Source organism: Haliotis cracherodii, unplaced genomic scaffold (genome assembly GCF_022045235.1).
Source record: "Haliotis cracherodii isolate W230 unplaced genomic scaffold, xgHalCrac1.p SCAF_7, whole genome shotgun sequence".
NCBI classification, from domain to species: Eukaryota; Metazoa; Mollusca; class Gastropoda; order Lepetellida; family Haliotidae; genus Haliotis; species Haliotis cracherodii.
In genome coordinates this window covers 7138133-7157436 of record NW_027266330.1, presented here as the reverse complement: position 1 = coordinate 7157436, position 19304 = coordinate 7138133, and the positions used below count along the sequence as shown (strand labels likewise).

At 38.5% G+C, this 19304-nt stretch overlaps 1 protein-coding gene across 1 annotated transcript; it reads right to left on the bottom strand.

The window, feature by feature from the left end:
* Positions 1-10662: 10662 nt before the first annotated feature.
* LOC139448477 (lysosomal proton-coupled steroid conjugate and bile acid symporter SLC46A3-like) lies at positions 10663-12668 on the bottom strand. The gene has a single exon (XM_071230024.1). The coding sequence runs from the start codon at positions 12653-12655 to the stop codon at positions 11159-11161; it is 1497 nt and encodes a 498-aa protein (XP_071086125.1). The 5' UTR covers positions 12656-12668; the 3' UTR covers positions 10663-11158.
* Between the last annotated feature and the right edge of the window lie 6636 nt (positions 12669-19304).

Below are 19304 nucleotides of genomic sequence, written 5' to 3'. Positions count from 1 at the left end.
ATATATATATATATATATATATATATAGATATATATATATATTGATTTTATATATATATATATATATATTGATTTTATATATATATATATATATATATATATATATATATATATATATATATATATATATATCAATATTTCATTGTCATTGTAACTTGAAACGAGTAGAAAACCCGTTTTGACAATTTTCAGTTTATGTTGAGGCCCATCTTCCCGAGGCAAGCGTGTCCACTATCCTATATCAAACAAGACTATGATCAAAAGGCTAGTGGACGCTCTTGCCTCGGGAACATCGTTTAGGCCTGTGGTTCAACCAATGACTCTTTTGCCTTATGTGATCGTTAAACTTTTGCAGTTACACATCTAGTTGAACACACGAGGTTTGTGTTCATGCATTTCAATTTCCATGCAGACAGTAAATTAAGATAATTTATTTCCTGTAGACATCTTACCTATTTCCATGCAGACAGTAAATTAAGATAATTTATTTCCTGTAGACATCTTACCTATTTCCATGTAGACAGTAAATTAAGATAATTTATTTCCTGTAGACATCTTACCTATTTCCATGTAGACAGTAAATTAAGATAATTTATTTCCTGTAGACATCTTACCTATTTCCATGCAGACAGTAAATTAAGATAATTTATTTCCTGTAGACATCTTACCTATTTCCATGCAGACAGTAAATTAAGATAATTTATTTCCTGTAGACATCTTACCTATTTCCATGCAGACAGTAAATTAAGATAATTTATTTCCTGTAGACATCTTACCTATTTCCATGCAGACAGTAAATTAAGATAATTTATTTCCTGTAGACATCTTACCTATTTCCATGCAGACAGTAAATTAAGATAATTTATTTCCTGTAGACATCTTACCTATTTCCATGTAGACAGTAAATTAAGATAATTTATTTCCTGTAGACATCTTACCTATTTCCATGTAGACAGTAAATTAAGATAATTTATTTCCTGTAGACATCTTACCTATTTCCATGCAGACAGTAAATTAAGATAATTTATTTCCTGTAGACATCTTACCTATTTCCATGCAGACAGTAAATTAAGATAATTTATTTCCTGTAGACATCTTACCTATTTCCATGCAGACAGTAAATTAAGATAATTTATTTCCTGTAGACATCTTACCTATTTCCATGCAGACAGTAAATTAAGATAATTTATTTCCTGTAGACATCTTACCTATTTCCATGCAGACAGTAAATTAAGATAATTTATTTCCTGTAGACATCTTACCTATTTCCATGCAGACAGTAAATTAAGATAATTTATTTCCTGTAGACATCTTACCTATTTCCATGCAGACAGTAAATTAAGATAATTTATTTCCTGTAGACATCTTACCTATTTCCATGCAGACAGTAAATTAAGATAATTTATTTCCTGTAGACATCTTACCTATTTCCATGTAGACAGTAAATTAAGATAATTTATTTCCTGTAGACATCTTACCTATTTCCATGCAGACAGTAAATTAAGATAATTTATTTCCTGTAGACATCTTACCTATTTCCATGCAGACAGTAAATTAAGATAATTTATTTCCTGTAGACATCTTACCTATTTCCATGCAGACAGTAAATTAAGATAATTTATTTCCTGTAGACATCTTACCTATTTCCATGCAGACAGTAAATTAAGATAATTTATTTCCTGTAGACATCTTACCTATTTCCATGCAGACAGTAAATTAAGATAATTTATTTCCTGTAGACATCTTACCTATTTCCATGCAGACAGTAAATTAAGATAATTTATTTCCTGTAGACATCTTACCTATTTCCATGCAGACAGTAAATTAAGATAATTTATTTCCTGTAGACATCTTACCTATTTCCATGCAGACAGTAAATTAAGATAATTTATTTCCTGTAGACATCTTACCTATTTCCATGCAGACAGTAAATTAAGATAATTTATTTCCTGTAGACATCTTACCTATTTCCATGCAGACAGTAAATTAAGATAATTTATTTCCTGTAGACATCTTACCTATTTCCATGCAGACAGTAAATTAAGATAATTTATTTCCTGTAGACATCTTACCTATTTCCATGCAGACAGTAAATTAAGATAATTTATTTCCTGTAGACATCTTACCTATTTCCATGCAGACAGTAAATTAAGATAATTTATTTCCTGTAGACATCTTACCTATTTCCATGCAGACAGTAAATTAAGATAATTTATTTCCTGTAGACATCTTACCTATTTCCATGCAGACAGTAAATTAAGATAATTTATTTCCTGTAGACATCTTACCTATTTCCATGCAGACAGTAAATTAAGATAATTTATTTCCTGTAGACATCTTACCTATTTCCATGCAGACAGTAAATTAAGATAATTTATTTCCTGTAGACATCTTACCTATTTCCATGCAGACAGTAAATTAAGATAATTTATTTCCTGTAGACATCTTACCTATTTCCATGCAGACAGTAAATTAAGATAATTTATTTCCTGTAGACATCTTACCTATTTCCATGCAGACAGTAAATTAAGATAATTTATTTCCTGTAGACATCTTACCTATTTCCATGCAGACAGTAAATTAAGATAATTTATTTCCTGTAGACATCTTACCTATTTCCATGCAGACAGTAAATTAAGATAATTTATTTCCTGTAGACATCTTACCTATTTCCATGCAGACAGTAAATTAAGATAATTTATTTCCTGTAGACATCTTACCTATTTCCATGCAGACAGTAAATTAAGATAATTTATTTCCTGTAGACATCTTACCTATTTCCATGCAGACAGTAAATTAAGATAATTTATTTCCTGTAGACATCTTACCTATTTCCATGCAGACAGTAAATTAAGATAATTTATTTCCTGTAGACATCTTACCTATTTCCATGCAGACAGTAAATTAAGATAATTTATTTCCTGTAGACATCTTACCTATTTCCATGCAGACAGTAAATTAAGATAATTTATTTCCTGTAGACATCTTACCTATTTCCATGCAGACAGTAAATTAAGATAATTTATTTCCTGTAGACATCTTACCTATTTCCATGCAGACAGTAAATTAAGATAATTTATTTCCTGTAGACATTTGACCTATTTTCATGTAGACAGTAAATTAAGATAATTTATTTCCTGTAGACATCTTACCTATTTCCATGCAGACAGTAAATTAAGATAATTTATTTCCTGTAGACATCTTACCTATTTCCATGCAGACAGTAAATTAAGATAATTTATTTCCTGTAGACATCTTACCTATTTCCATGCAGACAGTAAATTAAGATAATTTATTTCCTGTAGACATTTGACCTATTTTCATGTAGACAGTAAATTAAGATAATTTATTTCCTGTAGACATCTTACCTATTTCCATGTAGACAGTAAATTAAGATAATTTATTTCCTGTAGACATCTTACCTATTTCCATGCAGACAGTAAATTAAGATAATTTATTTCCTGTAGACATTTGACCTATTTCCATGTAGACAGTAAATTAAGATAATTTATTTCCTGTAGACATTTGACCTATTTCCATGTAGACAGTAAATTAAGATAATTTATTTCCTGTAGACATCTTACCTATTTCCATGTAGACAGTAAATTAAGATAATTTATTTCCTGTAGACATCTTACCTATTTCCATGCAGACAGTAAATTAAGATAATTTATTTCCTGTAGACATCTTACCTATTTCCATGCAGACAGTAAATTAAGATAATTTATTTCCTGTAGACATTTGACCTATTTCCATGTAGACAGTAAATTAAGATAATTTATTTCCTGTAGACATCTTACCTATTTCCATGTAGACAGTAAATTAAGATAATTTATTTCCTGTAGACATCTTACCTATTTCCATGCAGACAGTAAATTAAGATAATTTATTTCCTGTAGACATCTTACCTATTTCCATGCAGACAGTAAATTAAGATAATTTATTTCCTGTAGACATCTTACCTATTTTCATGCAAGACAGTAAATTAAGATAATTTATTTCCTGTAGACATTTGACCTATTTCCATGTAGACAGTAAATTAAGATAATTTATTTCCTGTAGACATCTTACCTATTTCCATGTAGACAGTAAATTAAGATAATTTATTTCCTGTAGACATCTTACCTATTTCCATGCAGACAGTAAATTAAGATAATTTATTTCCTGTAGACATTTGACCTATTTCCATGTAGACAGTAAATTAAGATAATTTATTTCCTGTAGACATTTGACCTATTTCCATGTAGACAGTAAATTAAGATAATTTATTTCCTGTAGACATCTTACCTATTTCCATGTAGACAGTAAATTAAGATAATTTATTTCCTGTAGACATCTTACCTATTTCCATGCAGACAGTAAATTAAGATAATTTATTTCCTGTAGACATCTTACCTATTTCCATGCAGACAGTAAATTAAGATAATTTATTTCCTGTAGACATTTGACCTATTTCCATGTAGACAGTAAATTAAGATAATTTATTTCCTGTAGACATCTTACCTATTTCCATGTAGACAGTAAATTAAGATAATTTATTTCCTGTAGACATCTTACCTATTTCCATGCAGACAGTAAATTAAGATAATTTATTTCCTGTAGACATTTGACCTATTTCCATGTAGACAGTAAATTAAGATAATTTATTTCCTGTAGACATCTTACCTATTTCCATGTAGACAGTAAATTAAGATAATTTATTTCCTGTAGACATCTTACCTATTTCCATGCAGACAGTAAATTAAGATAATTTATTTCCTGTAGACATTTGACCTATTTCCATGTAGACAGTAAATTAAGATAATTTATTTCCTGTAGACATCTTACCTATTTCCATGTAGACAGTAAATTAAGATAATTTATTTCCTGTAGACATCTTACCTATTTCCATGCAGACAGTAAATTAAGATAATTTATTTCCTGTAGACATTTGACCTATTTCCATGTAGACAGTAAATTAAGATAATTTATTTCCTGTAGACATCTGACCTATTTTCATGCAAGACAGTAAATTCAGATAATTTATTTCCTGTAGACATCTGACCTATTTTCATGCAAGACAGTAAATTCAGATAATTTATTTCCTGTAGACATCTGACCTATTTTCATGCAAGACAGTAAATTCAGATAATTTATTTCCTGTAGACATCTGACCTATTTTCATGCAAGACAGTAAATTAAGATAATTTATTTCCTGTAGACATCTGACCTATTTTCATGCAAGACAGTAAATTAAGATAATTTATTTCCTGTAGACATTTGACCTATTTTCATGCAAGACAGTAAATTAAGATAATTTATTTCCTGTAGACATTTGACCTATTTTCATGCAAGACAGTAAATTAAGATAATTTATTTCCTGTAGACATTTGACCTATTTTCATGCAAGACAGTAAATTAAGATAATTTATTTCCTGTAGACATTTGACCTATTTTCATGCAAGACAGTAAATTAAGATAATTTATTTCCTGTAGACATCTGACCTATTTTCATGCAAGACAGTAAATTAAGATAATTTATTTCCTGTAGACATCTGACCTATTTTCATGCAAGACAGTAAATTAAGATAATTTATTTCCTGTAGACATTTGACCTATTTTCATGCAAGACAGTAAATTAAGATAATTTATTTCCTGTAGACATTTGACCTATTTTCATGCAAGACAGTAAATTAAGATAATTTATTTCCTGTAGACATTTGACCTATTTCCATGCAGACAGTAAATTAAGATAATTTATTTCCTGTAGACATTTGACCTATTTTCATGCAAGACAGTAAATTAAGATAATTTATTTCCTGTAGACATTTGACCTATTTCCATGCAGACAGTAAATTAAGATAATTTATTTCCTGTAGACATTTGACCTATTTTCATGCAAGACAAGTATGGATTTTTTTGTTTTATTGATAAATAAGACAGCATGATGTTTAGAAACGAGATTAGGTGAACTAAATAACCGGTATTCCCCGGTGAAGAACACAATGTCATTTAAATTTCTTGGTACATTCAACAAAAATAAAACAAAGGGTTAATACAATGACGTCATCTAAACACATTTCAAGGAATACATTACGCGTTGCGTAATATAACTTTGGACATACTCATTATAGGTTCTGGCAAATCCAACAGCTTCATCTGTTAAAAAATGAAAGTAAAATTATACCTGGTTTGAACTTCGAACTGAAACCTCCATAGAACCCGAACACAAAAGTAACAAGATGGCAGAGTTATTTCCCTTCCCCCACATGTTCTCCGTTTATCTTGAGTGAGTGAATGAGTATGCATTTACGCCGCTTTTAGCAATATTCCACCAATAACACGGCGGGGGACACCAGAAATGGGCTTAACATATTGTACCCGTGTCAGGAATCGAACCCGGGTCTTCGGCGTGACGAGCGAACGCTTTAACCACTAGGCTACCCGACCTCCTCCCATTCATCTTATCCCCGTGAAGATTCCGGGGTAGAATAGGTCTTCAGCAACCCATGCTTGCCGTAAAAGGTGACTATGCTTGTCGTAAAAGGCGACTAACGGGATCGGGTGGTCAGGCTCGCTGACTTGGTTGATGCATGTCATTGATCCCAATTGCGTGGATCGATGCTCATGATATTAATCACTGAATTGTCTGGTCCAGACTCGATTATTTACAGACCGCCGTCATAAAGCTGGAATATTGCTGAGTGCGGCGTTAAACAACAAACCAACCAACCAACCAACCCATTTATATTGCAATGAATATAATTGTAGCATAAACCAAAATGTAATATAATACTAATATTTCAAAAAGGAGAGAAACGATTATTTGCAATAACATCTTAGTGTTCATAACAATTACTTTACCACACGCAGAATAACAGTGTAAAGTCTTATCCTTTCATTATGTGTAACATACTCTAAAACCGTTATTGTGTTCCGTTTCAAGGTTTAGTGTGTACGTAGAGAGACTTTAAAACCGATAACACTTTCTCAGTAAAGTACAGATTCTCTACTTTAGTAGGTTGGGTCCCGTCCGGGATTCCAACTCACACTGCCAAAGTGAGGCAGCGATCTAACCCACTCAGCCACCGAGGCTTCCGCAAAAATGAAAAAAAAAATCAAGTACTTTGTGTACCATCTGACAAGTGTAAATTGGCACGGCTTCCATGGCCGAAAGCTATGAATACATAATGTCATTTAGAAAGTGGTCAAATGTAACTGACGTTATATGCATAATTATATGCATAGGGAAACTGTGAAACACGACCTTTAAGTCTTCGTGAATATGTATTAAAAGATGCACTATTTTATTTCTGAATTATTGTTTTATATTTTTTTTTATATGACGCACAATTACTTTTTCGCGTCAGTATATATTGAATATCATCTTCCCGAGGCAAGGGAGTAAACTGACTCTTAAAGTCCAGTTTCCACCCTTGCCGAACTAGGCTGGAATTTCTGGGCTCGATCGTAGCGCCACCATGCAGTGGCTATTACGAGTCCCTTCTATGTCCCTCCAATTGACCAATCAGATTCCACCAGACCGTCTCCGTGGTCTAGTGGTAGAGCGTCCGCCTTGAAAGCGGAAAGGTCCGGGGTTCGATCCACGGCCGCGTCATACCAAAAGACGTTAAAAGATCGTACTTGTTGTTACCCTGTTTGGCGCTCGGCATTAAGGGGCTAAAACAAGGACTGGTCGGCTCGGAGTCAGAATACTGTGTCTGAGTGGGGTATTCATGTTAAACTGCAGCATGGTATCTCAGTGAGTTAGCACTATAAATCGGCATCAGTCCGGACTAGTACAAGCAGCCACACACACACACACACGTGCACGCACGTCGCTATATAAGTGCAATAATCTTGGACGCGACGTTAAACCCAATTTCACCTAACCTCACCTCAGATTCCACCTCTCATATCACTTGTATTTGCTTCAAATAAGATATAGCGTCGCCCAGTGAAGACGATCTGATCGATAATCAAAATCTATATTGTAATAAAACGACCCTTTTTCGCGAAGTGCACAAAATCACGCGAGCACCTTGATTACAAACATGACAAGATTTGGAAAATATCTGTTGACGCTAAGTTGACGGTAGACTATAATCGACCGAAATCTGCACGGCAGTTGACGAACCGGTTGTCGATTTCGTCGTGCGATTTTCATTGGACAGTGAAAAGACTCGTTAGTCCAGCAAAAATATGTCTCCATAATTCCAGCCAAGTTGGGCAAGGATGGAAACTGGACTTTTAGAGTCAGTTAACGCCCTCGCCTCGGGAAGATGATTGAATATTTGGATTCTCCCTTCTTGAACCCGGGACAGTGGGTTAGCCTCATGGGTAAAGCGTTCGCTTGTTACGCTGAAGACCCAGTTTGGGGTCTATATGTGAAGCCTGTGATATTGCTAAACGCTGTGTAAAATCTCCTTCAGCAAGTCCCTGTAATATTAAACAATATTTCCTTTTCTTTTACTATGGATCCTGTGGAATCGGGGCGTCGGGGTAGCCAAGTGGTTAAAGCGTTAGCTCGTCACGCCGAAGGCCCAGGTTCGAGTTCCAATTAAGGTACAATGTGGGAAGCCTATTTTTGATGTGCCCCGCCGTGATATTGCTGGAATATTGCTAAAAGCGGCGTAAAACCATGCTTGTGGGTTTCACCAAAGTAGTGAACGTCTACGAAATGTGACTTTTAGGGGTTTTTCCTCCCACATCTCCCCGACACGCCGTGGTGTAACAGAAACACTGTTAAAAAGCTAACTCACGCACTCAGTGACATTTTAAATGCTGTGCTGGGCTGAACATTGCACCGTAAAAGGCGACCATGCTTGTCGTAGGAGGCGACTAACGGGATCGGGTGGTCAGGCTCGCTGACTTGGTTGATGAATGTCATTGTATCCCAATTGCGTGGGTCGATGCTCATGATGTCAATCACTGGATTGCCTGGTCCAGTCTCAATTATTTACAGACCGCCGTCATATAGCTGAGTGCAGCGTTAAACAAAAAACATTGCAGCAGTCAATAGTCGAAGCGCCCATAAAATGATACTGACAGCAAAGAATATCCTAATACAATTGTTTTTGTTTATATTTTTTATTTCTGTTGTATCTCTTTCTAAACTATCCTAATGAGGTGAGAGATTAAGCTAATCTCCGTATCGAATATTTAGAAACGTTTTTCGTTTCTTGGACTTGTGATATTTGGGTTAAAACTGAAGGATTCTTTTTTTTCTTTATATTTGCAAAACATATTCTACAAATATTTGTTTCAGTTAGTAAAAAATATCTTTACGCCGCAATCAGTAATGTCCTTGCTAGGATGCTAAACGTAGTGCTTCTTGTATGTATATATCTGCCTGTATAAAGCAATTTTGTATATTCATACAAGAGCACATAGTGGTCGTGATTTTTGTCTTTGTGACAATTTAATGAAATAATATTGTGAATATTTATATATTGAGCCAGATCTACACCATAACACATGCTCAAATAGCGACATTATTTACCCGGTGGATCAGTGTGGACCCGATTTTCATTCTCAGCTCACTTGGGAGTATACAATCCAAGCTGCCTGTGAGGTGCTAAAAGGTTAACAGTCACATTATGATTTCATCCTACTGGGTGCCCATTCTCTGCTGGGTAAACTGAGGCATATTTCGAACAAAGTCACTTGCCTAAGGAGACACCACATGCAACATGTCTTTCAGTATGGCACAGGACAGAAGCGCCAGAAAAACTGGACATCGACTTGGAGGCAATTGTAAATACTGCCCCATGTCACGGAACTGTGCTCCAGGGACCAGGGTGTCATTAAACAAGATCCGGAGTAGAATAGGTCTTCAGCAACCCATGCTTGTCGTAAGAGGTGACGAACGGGATCGGGTGGCCATGCTCGCTGATTTGGTTGATGCATGTCATCGTATCCCAATTGCCTGAACCGATGCTCATGATATTAATCACTGGATTGTCTGGTCCAGACTCGATTATTTACAGACCGCCGTCATATAGCTGGAGTGCGGCGTTAAACAACCACCAACCAACCCTCCTTTCATTAGACATCGGAGGCGGTCTTGGTGGTCGAGAGGAATACCTGCAGGAACTGGATTGTCTGGTCCCGACTCGATTATGTACAGACCGCCGTCATACAGCTGAGTGCGGCGTTAAACAACAAACAAACAAACAAACATTAAACAAGAATAAAGTAATAATGAGAACGTGGTGATAGGTTCACAGGTCTACTACTGTCAGCTAATTGTATCGATAGACGACAATATGAAGGATCAAAAATCCAATTTACACTGACAGTGATGACTGATTAATTAAATCAGAGAAAATACACAAGCGGATAAGCTAAACAACTGTAAAACAGTAATGAAATGAGGGTAGGTAAAACAAACATTTGGACAAGATGTTGACAAGATATACACACAGCCAGTTAAGTCGACTGCGATCAATTAACACCTGAGTTATTTAACTGACACTCTAATGAGTGCATAACCCAGGCTGGGTGAAATAGTGGGATATAAACACAGAGGGGCCTATCACTACAATAAGTCCCTTGGACAATAAAATAGTTGGTTATCGCCTGAATATGAAACCAGTCCAATAGACTACAAACTCTGTCACTTTGACTGGACAAGGGACTTTTAAAAATTATAAGGTACTTGACCTAAGCTATCCACGGATAAGTAGAAAAACGGATTATGAAAAGCCCTAGCTAATAAGTTTAGCTCAGAACAAGCAGAGTAAGTTACTACGAGATTAACCCTGCCCCGTAATTACTTACGAACGAAACTTGAGTTTCGTATGACCACCCAGTAGCATAACGACCCAGTCATTGATAACATGAGCTTCGATCCACGCAATTGGGATACGATGACATACATCAACCAAGTCAGCGAGCCTGACCACCCGATCCCGTTAGTCGCCTCTTACGACAAGCATAGTCGCCCTTTACTGCAAGCATGGGTTGTTGAAGACCTATTCTATCCCGGATCTTCACGGGTCAGGGCTTTTAAGACGCCCGTGAGTTATATCGTCATTTCATGACATGACTAAAAGAAGACACGCGTCACAAGTACAAGGCTGTATGTAGACACTATGTAGTGTTGACGGTAAATTGATCCCTGAAGTTCAACGTTCTGGAAAATATTAGAATCGACTGGTGTCTCACATCCGGAAGTTCATTCGCTACCCTGAATATGTCTCCGTGCTGGTACGCCTTCTTCTTCCGGTATTTGTGGAGTCGATGATGACGTCACTTCCTGTTTATTCTTACCAGATGACAACACAGCAAAGACGATGATTATAACTGCCGATAAAAGATGGCCACCAGCTGAAACAAGGAAGGATGCACCACGCATCACCAGCACTGTAGATCTGTATATAAAACTGAAAAGAGGCTCTCCCAAGACAACGCTGACGATTCCAATAACAGACAAACTCGCCATGAGAGACCCCTGTCGATCTGGAGGCGTCATCTGTGACAACACTGACCGGATAACCCCCCCTACTGAAACCGAAAGAGATCCAACGATGGCAACGCCGTACATCATCCAGTTGGTGTAGGAGAACGCCTGCAGGACGTTGGACGCTATAGTGACGACACAGCTCCACACAGCGATGACTGGATCACTGGCGCAGCTCTGGAGCAGCCTGGCTAAGGGGATGGAGAGCACTTGATTGAACATTGTGCTAGCCATGCTGTAGTATCCAATCATCTCTGAGCTCCAACATAAGGGGTAGTTTAGCTGCCACAGACTTCCAATGTCCCCAGTACTGCCACTGAGGGTAAAAATGGAATAAGAGGTAATGCCCAACCAGAACAACGCCTTCCTTCTCTTTGAACCTTCTGAGACGAAGGGCGACACGACATGCTTTAACCCTGCCAGAAAATTCACACATGATGCTCCTTTTCGTTTAACATTGTCAGACAAAATGCACATAATCGTCACCATAACAACCACAGTCATCAACGCTGATGCCAAGGACGGGTAAAAGAATCCTGTATTCTGGATGAAGACTCCTGTCACTGATGAAATGGCCGCATCGGTAACTGCAATTGTGACATCCACTGCTATCATCCCCAACGTACGGACCCCTTTAGCTGGTGTATTGTCCGACACACACGCGTAGCAGGCTATTTTAAATAGAGATGACCCGCCGGTCATTCCTTCTAATATCTCACCAACATAGTAAAACTTGAGATCCAAGTTCCAGAATATTATCGATGTAAGGATCATATTTTTGCAGAAATAGCCGATCGTTGGCACCATAAACAGAATCCTTCTCCCTACATAATCCGAGAAGGAGCCAAGCAATAGATTGACAACGAACTCGCATCCAGATTTCGATAACGAGAACTGCATCTGCATGGCGTTTGTTACCTGCTGTGCCTTCTCCTGCAGTTTGAAGCCTTCTGTGGAACTGTTCTGGAAGCAGGTGACGTTGTGCTTCTCTGGTTCCGTACCGTTTGGGTACACCTCTTCCTTGACCCTCACATATAGGTACTGGGTGACCACCGGGGAATGCAGATGCTGAGCCACAGTCCACAGACAGGTCACGATATTCACAAGTAGGAGTGTCCCGTACCTGGTTTTGTCTGGAGTCTTGGGGTCGGAGTCAGCCTTTGTAGGTGACGTGGCTGGCGGTTCCTTGTTTAAGAGGGGCTGTTTTTCCATGTCTTTGTTCACAGTTTATAACGTTGTGACAGGTTTATTCGGACAGATATGTTGTTATCTAAGTGTGTCACTTGCAAGGTAACAGTCCATTAATGTTATCAAATGTTATTTACATTAGTCAGATAATGACGAGAAATAACTGGCTTGTATGTCAGTAAGTGTTTGGAGTGAGTGAGTGAGTAGGTGAGTGTGTAGATGGATACGTGTGTCAGTGAGTGATCCTCATTGGAATCTGTACATGTGTTCATGTAAATAGTTATAAAAATAACAACAAAAAAACAGTTAAGAGTTTCGATATCATGGTGTACATGCCCATTCAGCTCGAGGAGCCGTACGGTGGTCTATTGGTAAAGCGTCGGCTCGTCACGCCGAAGATCCGGGTTTGATTCCCCATATGGGTACAACGTGCAAAACCAATTCCCAGTATCCCCCGCCATGATATTGCTGGAATATTGCCAAAAGCGGCGTAAAACCATACTCACTCACTCACTGAATAGACTAATTCTAACCTGGATCTCGACGGGGGCATGCAATGTGATGAAGCTTGTCACATATGCACACTGTTCACTTCGAATGTACACATACATACAGTTGAATGTACTGATGCATGCTTAGTGAAAGGTTTGTGTCCTGACAGACTTAAGATAATTATTGTAGCCAATTCTTCACGTTAGGTATTGACCGTCTTCTTTGGGTACTCAACATGTTTTTCTCCCACGAGTCAAGTAAGTTTTAAACAAATAAAAAGAAAAAAAACACAATTAAGCTTAAATGCAGTTTCGGAGGATATCTGTGCATTATTCACTGCAATAAATCCTCCGAGCAGAGTTGTGTCCCTTAGCCGTACCATGATCCGCTGATCGCGGTTGACAATCCCAAATTTACCCCTAGCTCCTTGTCTTCACAAACATGGTACAGTGAGTGAGTGAGTGAGTTGGGTTTAACGCCGCTTTTAACAGTATTCCAGTTATATCACGGCGTGTCAGCTTAATGTGGGAGGAAAGCCCGAAGTGATGCAGGTCTAAGACGTTTACCACTTCGGTGAAACCCACGAGCACGGGTATGGTGCTGACAAACCTAGAAACATAATCGGGGCGAACCGAGATTCGAACCCACAATCATAGGTTTCTGGCGTGCCCAAGGGACGCAACTCTGCACAGCGAATCGCGGCGCCTTAGACGACTGGGCCACCCGTGCCCCCACAAACATGGTACAACTTGCGCCACTTTGACCTCTCATCTAAATCTAGCTGTCCTCGATTAGCCTAGGTATTATATCCCCATCGTACTCTCATAAACTAGCTTGCTATCATAGCACTGATATACTTTTTAGTTGGCTTTTACCTCATTACCTCTCTAATTAAATATATATACCATAGCCTTCATCATGGGATTGGCCAACAACACAAGATGGGTCAACGTGCATTATTCACTGCAGCAGACTTGGTGACTCCTACATCGATTCAGTAATCAAAGGCATGTAAATAAACACAGGTACACAAGCTGAAAAGACTACCACCATGACTCACTATCATATACAGGAATATCAGCCCGGCTATCTGTCAAGTTGGTTGGTTGGTTGGTTGTTTAACGTCGCACTCAGCAATATTCCAGCTATATGACGGCGGTCTGTAAATAATCGAGTCAGGACCAGACAATCCAGTGATTGATATTATGAGCATCGATCCACGCAATTGGGATCGATGATATGTTTTAACCAAGTCAGCGAGCCTGACCACCCGATCTTGTTAGTCGCCTCTTACGACAAGCAAAGTCGCCTTTTACAGCAAGCATGGGTTGCTGAAGACCTACTCTACCCCGGATCTTCACGGGTCCTATCTGTCAAGGCCACTGTACACAAGATGGTGTGTCAGACATTGATATGACACAATGACCTTGTGATGGGATTGGAATAGTCTATGATACAGAGAGTCATCAGTGAGTGAGTGAGTGAGTGAGTTAGTTAGTTGAGGCATACGCTTCTTTTGCCAACGTTCCAGCCACATCACAGCAGGTGATGCCACATCTTCCCAAGGCAAGAGTGTCCACCAGCCAATATCAAAGTCCAGTTTTCACCATTGCCTTTTTCAAGCCTACACTTCCGTGTTACAATATGAGGACTATCGCACATATCGATAGTCCAATCAGAGAACGTTTCACAAAATCAACATCCGTGTTCCGGGATGTGGTCGCTGCCATGGCCACATGGTCATATCGTAACATCAAGTAAATGGAGGACGCAAGGATGGATATGTGGTGTAAGGCGCCCAATTCTACGAACAGAGTTGCGTCCCTTAGCCGAACAATGATACGCCCAGCTTGGATTTGAATCATAAAATTGCCATGAGCTCATTGTTTTCACAAAAGCGGTACTATATACGTTACTGCGGTCAGGCCACACATATTAAGCTAGCTATCCCCGATTAGCTATTGTATTATGTCTCCACTCTATTCTGAGTTCTCATAAACTAGCTTGCTCTCATGTCACTGAAATATTGTTTGCAAGGATTTACGTCACCCTAAAAACAACGTAAATGAACGCTACTTTGATTGAAAGGTCACGTGACCTATGAGAAATAGGCTGATCTCGAAATCAGAAAATATTGCAAATATCTATTTTTGATAGAAGTAACAAAGGTCACGCAAAACTCCCTTAAAACAAACATTATAAACAGCTGACAATAATACGATATGAGACTGGGTTATCCCGAAACAAATAATGCATGAATTGTGGTTATTTTGCTTTGCTGTAGTTGAAGATGTCGAAATCTTCCCAAAGCAACATGGTGTTGTCCAACATGCCAATGGTCTTGTTGGTGGTGTGCAGGCTAGCATCTGTGGGCAGGTGAAGTGAGGTTTAACGTCGCGTCCAGGATTATTGCACTTATACTTATATAGCGACATGAATGCATGCATTTGTGTGTATGTGTGTGTATGTATGTGTGTGTGTGTCTCTGAGTGTGCATGCATGTGGTGTGTGTGTGTGTCTGTGTGTGCATGCATGTGTGTATATGTGTGTCTGAGTGTGCATGCATGTGGTGTGTGTCTGTGTGTCTGAGTGTGCATGCATGTGTGTGTATGTATGTGTATGTGTGTCTGTGTATGTGTGTCTGAGTGTGCATGCATGTGGTGTGTGTGCGTGTATGTGTATGTGTGTCTGAGTGTGCATGCATGTGATGTGTGTGTGTGTCTGTGTATGTGGTGTGTGTATGTGTGTGTCTGAGTGTGTGTGTGTGTGTGTGTCTGTGTATGTGTGTCTGAGTGTGTGTGTGTGTGTGTGTGTGTGTGTGTGTGTGTGTGTGTGTGTGTGTGTGTGTGTGTGTGTGTGTATGTGTGTCTGAGTGTGCATGCATGTGGTGTGTGTGTCTTTTGGTATGACGCAGCGGAGTACGCACCCCGGACCTTCCGCTCTCCGGGCGGGCGCTCTACCACCAGATCACGGAGGCGGCCTTAGCATCTATGGGGCATGTGAACTATGTGTCTGTCAAATGTAATACTGGCTTGCAATTGGACAGGAGACCTGACGTGGATAGAAGACCTGCCGCATTCATTATCGCCATCACTCGGTAAAGTAGGTCTTCAGCACCCTGTGCTTGCCGTAAGTTATGATTAATTTTTCTGGAAAGTTGTCAACAAACCCATTAGTGCGACGGCCTTTGTGCAGATGACGTACAGGAAAAAACACAAACGTCTCTGAAATGGATGGATGCTTGGTCGGAGTCACGACAACAGCTTGGAATTCTTTGTTTCATCTTGATGTTATGTCAGATTAATATTGTGAGTCGAACTGGCAGCACATGGTTTCATTCAACGGCCATTACAATACCCGCGGGGGCACGGGTGGCTCAGTCGTCCAAGACGCCGCGATTCGCTGTGCAGTGTTGCGTCCCTTGGGCACGCAGGAAACCTATGATTGTGGGTTCGAATCCCGGTTCGCCCCGATTATGTTTCTAGGTTTGTTAGCACCATACCCGTGCTCATGGGTTTCACCGAAGTGGTAAACGTCTGAGACCAGCATCACTTCGGGCTTTCCTCCCACATTAAGCTGACACGCCGTGATATAACTGGAATACTGTTAAAAGAGGCGTTGGCAGACCATAACTAATGACATCTATGCGCCACGGTAGTTTAGTTTAAAGATGCATTCCTGCTAATTTATACTGTCATAAATCTGCCTGCAGTCATTCTCACAGACGTCCATGGCTCAGTAATCGAATTCGCTTCATTCCAAATATTCCCACGGACCTGGATCATTTGACTCGTACGGTTAACCAGCGATCCCTGCATTAAAATCAAGCACAATGGCCAAAGCGTTGTTATAGAGTATAATAAAATATATAACTTGAAGGGTTGATCGGTGCCATAAGTTATTATTCATGATAGAAACAAAAAGCTCCTGGTATGGATATGTCTCGTAAAGTGAAGACATAAATAAATTATACCCCTTTACGATTCTTAACATTTTCACACAACCATTTCTCTACAATTATGATGGAATACCAGAAAAAGTCTAGTTAGTGATACGTAAGAGCTAATTGACTTGTTGCACCGAAAGACTCCTTTCCCGAAACTATAAACATAAATAAAAAGCGAAGAAACACTTTCCAACAAAGAAACATGCTCCTAATTGTTATATAGAAGTTGTTCATACATAAATCCTTTCCCTACTTAACATAAAAACATGTGGTACAAGTCAAAATAGGGAATCGCATCAGACATCTCTTCTGTCAGTGATACTTCACATTTGCAAATGTCCTCCGTATGTTTAACTAAACACCTTTTGAAATGCGATATGCAATATTCCTATGGTGCTATTTGTAATCTTTGGTGAAAGAACATGGGCGAATAAATTCTCAAACGTGAAGTAAAGACACCAAAGACTGGACTTTACTCGGCATAAAGGGAATAAGAAATGTCATATGGACTATCACCGTATCCCAATTGCGTAGATCGATGCTCATGATGTCAACCACTGGGGTATCTGGTCCAGACGCGATTGTTTAATGGCAGCCGTCATATAGCTGGTGTATTGCTGAGTGGTGAGTCAAACAACACACAAAATATAAACAGAAAACATTTTGGCTGCAAACACTTTATTTAAATGTATTTCTCAAAAAGTCTCCAAACAAAGTTCCCTTTCCTAAAATAATGTTTTTCAGACTTTTATGACACACCTGCATCTGCAGTATCGCTGAGGGGGCACGTATCACACTAAATAGAGTTTGTTTATGAAATGAAACAATTGCATGAATATTGATGTATTTAAGTTTCCAAAGAGTAAAGAGATATTTCAATGAAAATTAATGTTTTATGTGTTTTGCTTTAAGTTTCTATTGTCTGAGACATTCCTACATGGATTGAGAGTTGTCTTTGCCTGCATGTTTGACTAAGATGAGTGATTTTGTGTAAACCTCAGTTTCTTTTGTTGTTCAAATTTCAGTTTCGTTTCTTTGAAGAGTATTTCAGGTATAGCACTGTGTGTCAACTTCATGTGGGAGGAACGCCAGCAGTGATGCAGATTTTAGACGTTTACATGTACACAATAAAAAGACATTAAGAGTTGATATAAGAGTCTGGTAACATATATGTGCATGTAAGTATGGAAATAAACTAATTCTACTTGTGGAAAATCAAGGGACTGATTATGTAACCGTCAACACAAAAACTATTTGTTTAATTGGAAGGACAAAATCACATTTGAGCATCTAGTATGTGTCAAAGAATCTACGAAATTGTGAAAATATAAATGTTCTTAAGCTAAAACTCAACAGAGTGAATGAGTGATTTTGTTTGGAGATTTCAGTCAGCAGTGATGTAGGTATATCATAAAAAAACCGTGTTGATGATGAAGGTGTTGCGAACAAATCAATGGTGACCGCAGTATGCTCGAGTGTGTTACAACGTGACCAGGCCACAAATTGTGAATATCAGGTTCTCATCGGAAACAAAGCTTAACCAGGCGGAAACTTAACATTTGTTCCCCAACAGGAGAGCTAATGAAGCACACACAACGTAGGCTGAACATATCTACAAGATTTATGGAAACGACCAGGAAATCAGTAGAAAACTTGACGTGTGTAAGTTTCCGGGTATACTGAAACCAACACCTAATATCAACCTGACGTAAACTATTCTGAAAGAGGGTAACATTCGTGTTTCGGGAAACTAAATGGCAAGCAAACTAAGACAACTCGGACATGAGTAAGATTCCCACGTCATGAAAACCACCAGTAAACCAATAAATAGAAACTAGCCGGAAACCATCAAATACGAAAACCAAAGTTTCCATAGAACGCAAACATCAGTCAACAGTAAGCATTGGTTATTTCTACAGTACTCTATACCACCTTCTATATTACTACCAACACCCAACACATTTCTCACTTGGCTAAAATTCTATTTCTACTCACAAACAACACAGAAAGTTAGGCAATTCCAGCATTAAACATAGACTTCACACACTAGACATAAAAAAACGTCAAAGCCAGAGAAGAGTCAGTCGCGATTTTCTGCCGAAACAGATTCCATTGGCTGAAAAAACCAAAATAGTGGTGAAAATTATATGCCCTGGGGAGAGGGAAAAACCAACGGGGCGAACCCCCCGCGGTTTTTCCTGACCCCCAGGGCATGCTCTGTCTACCAAAACCGAG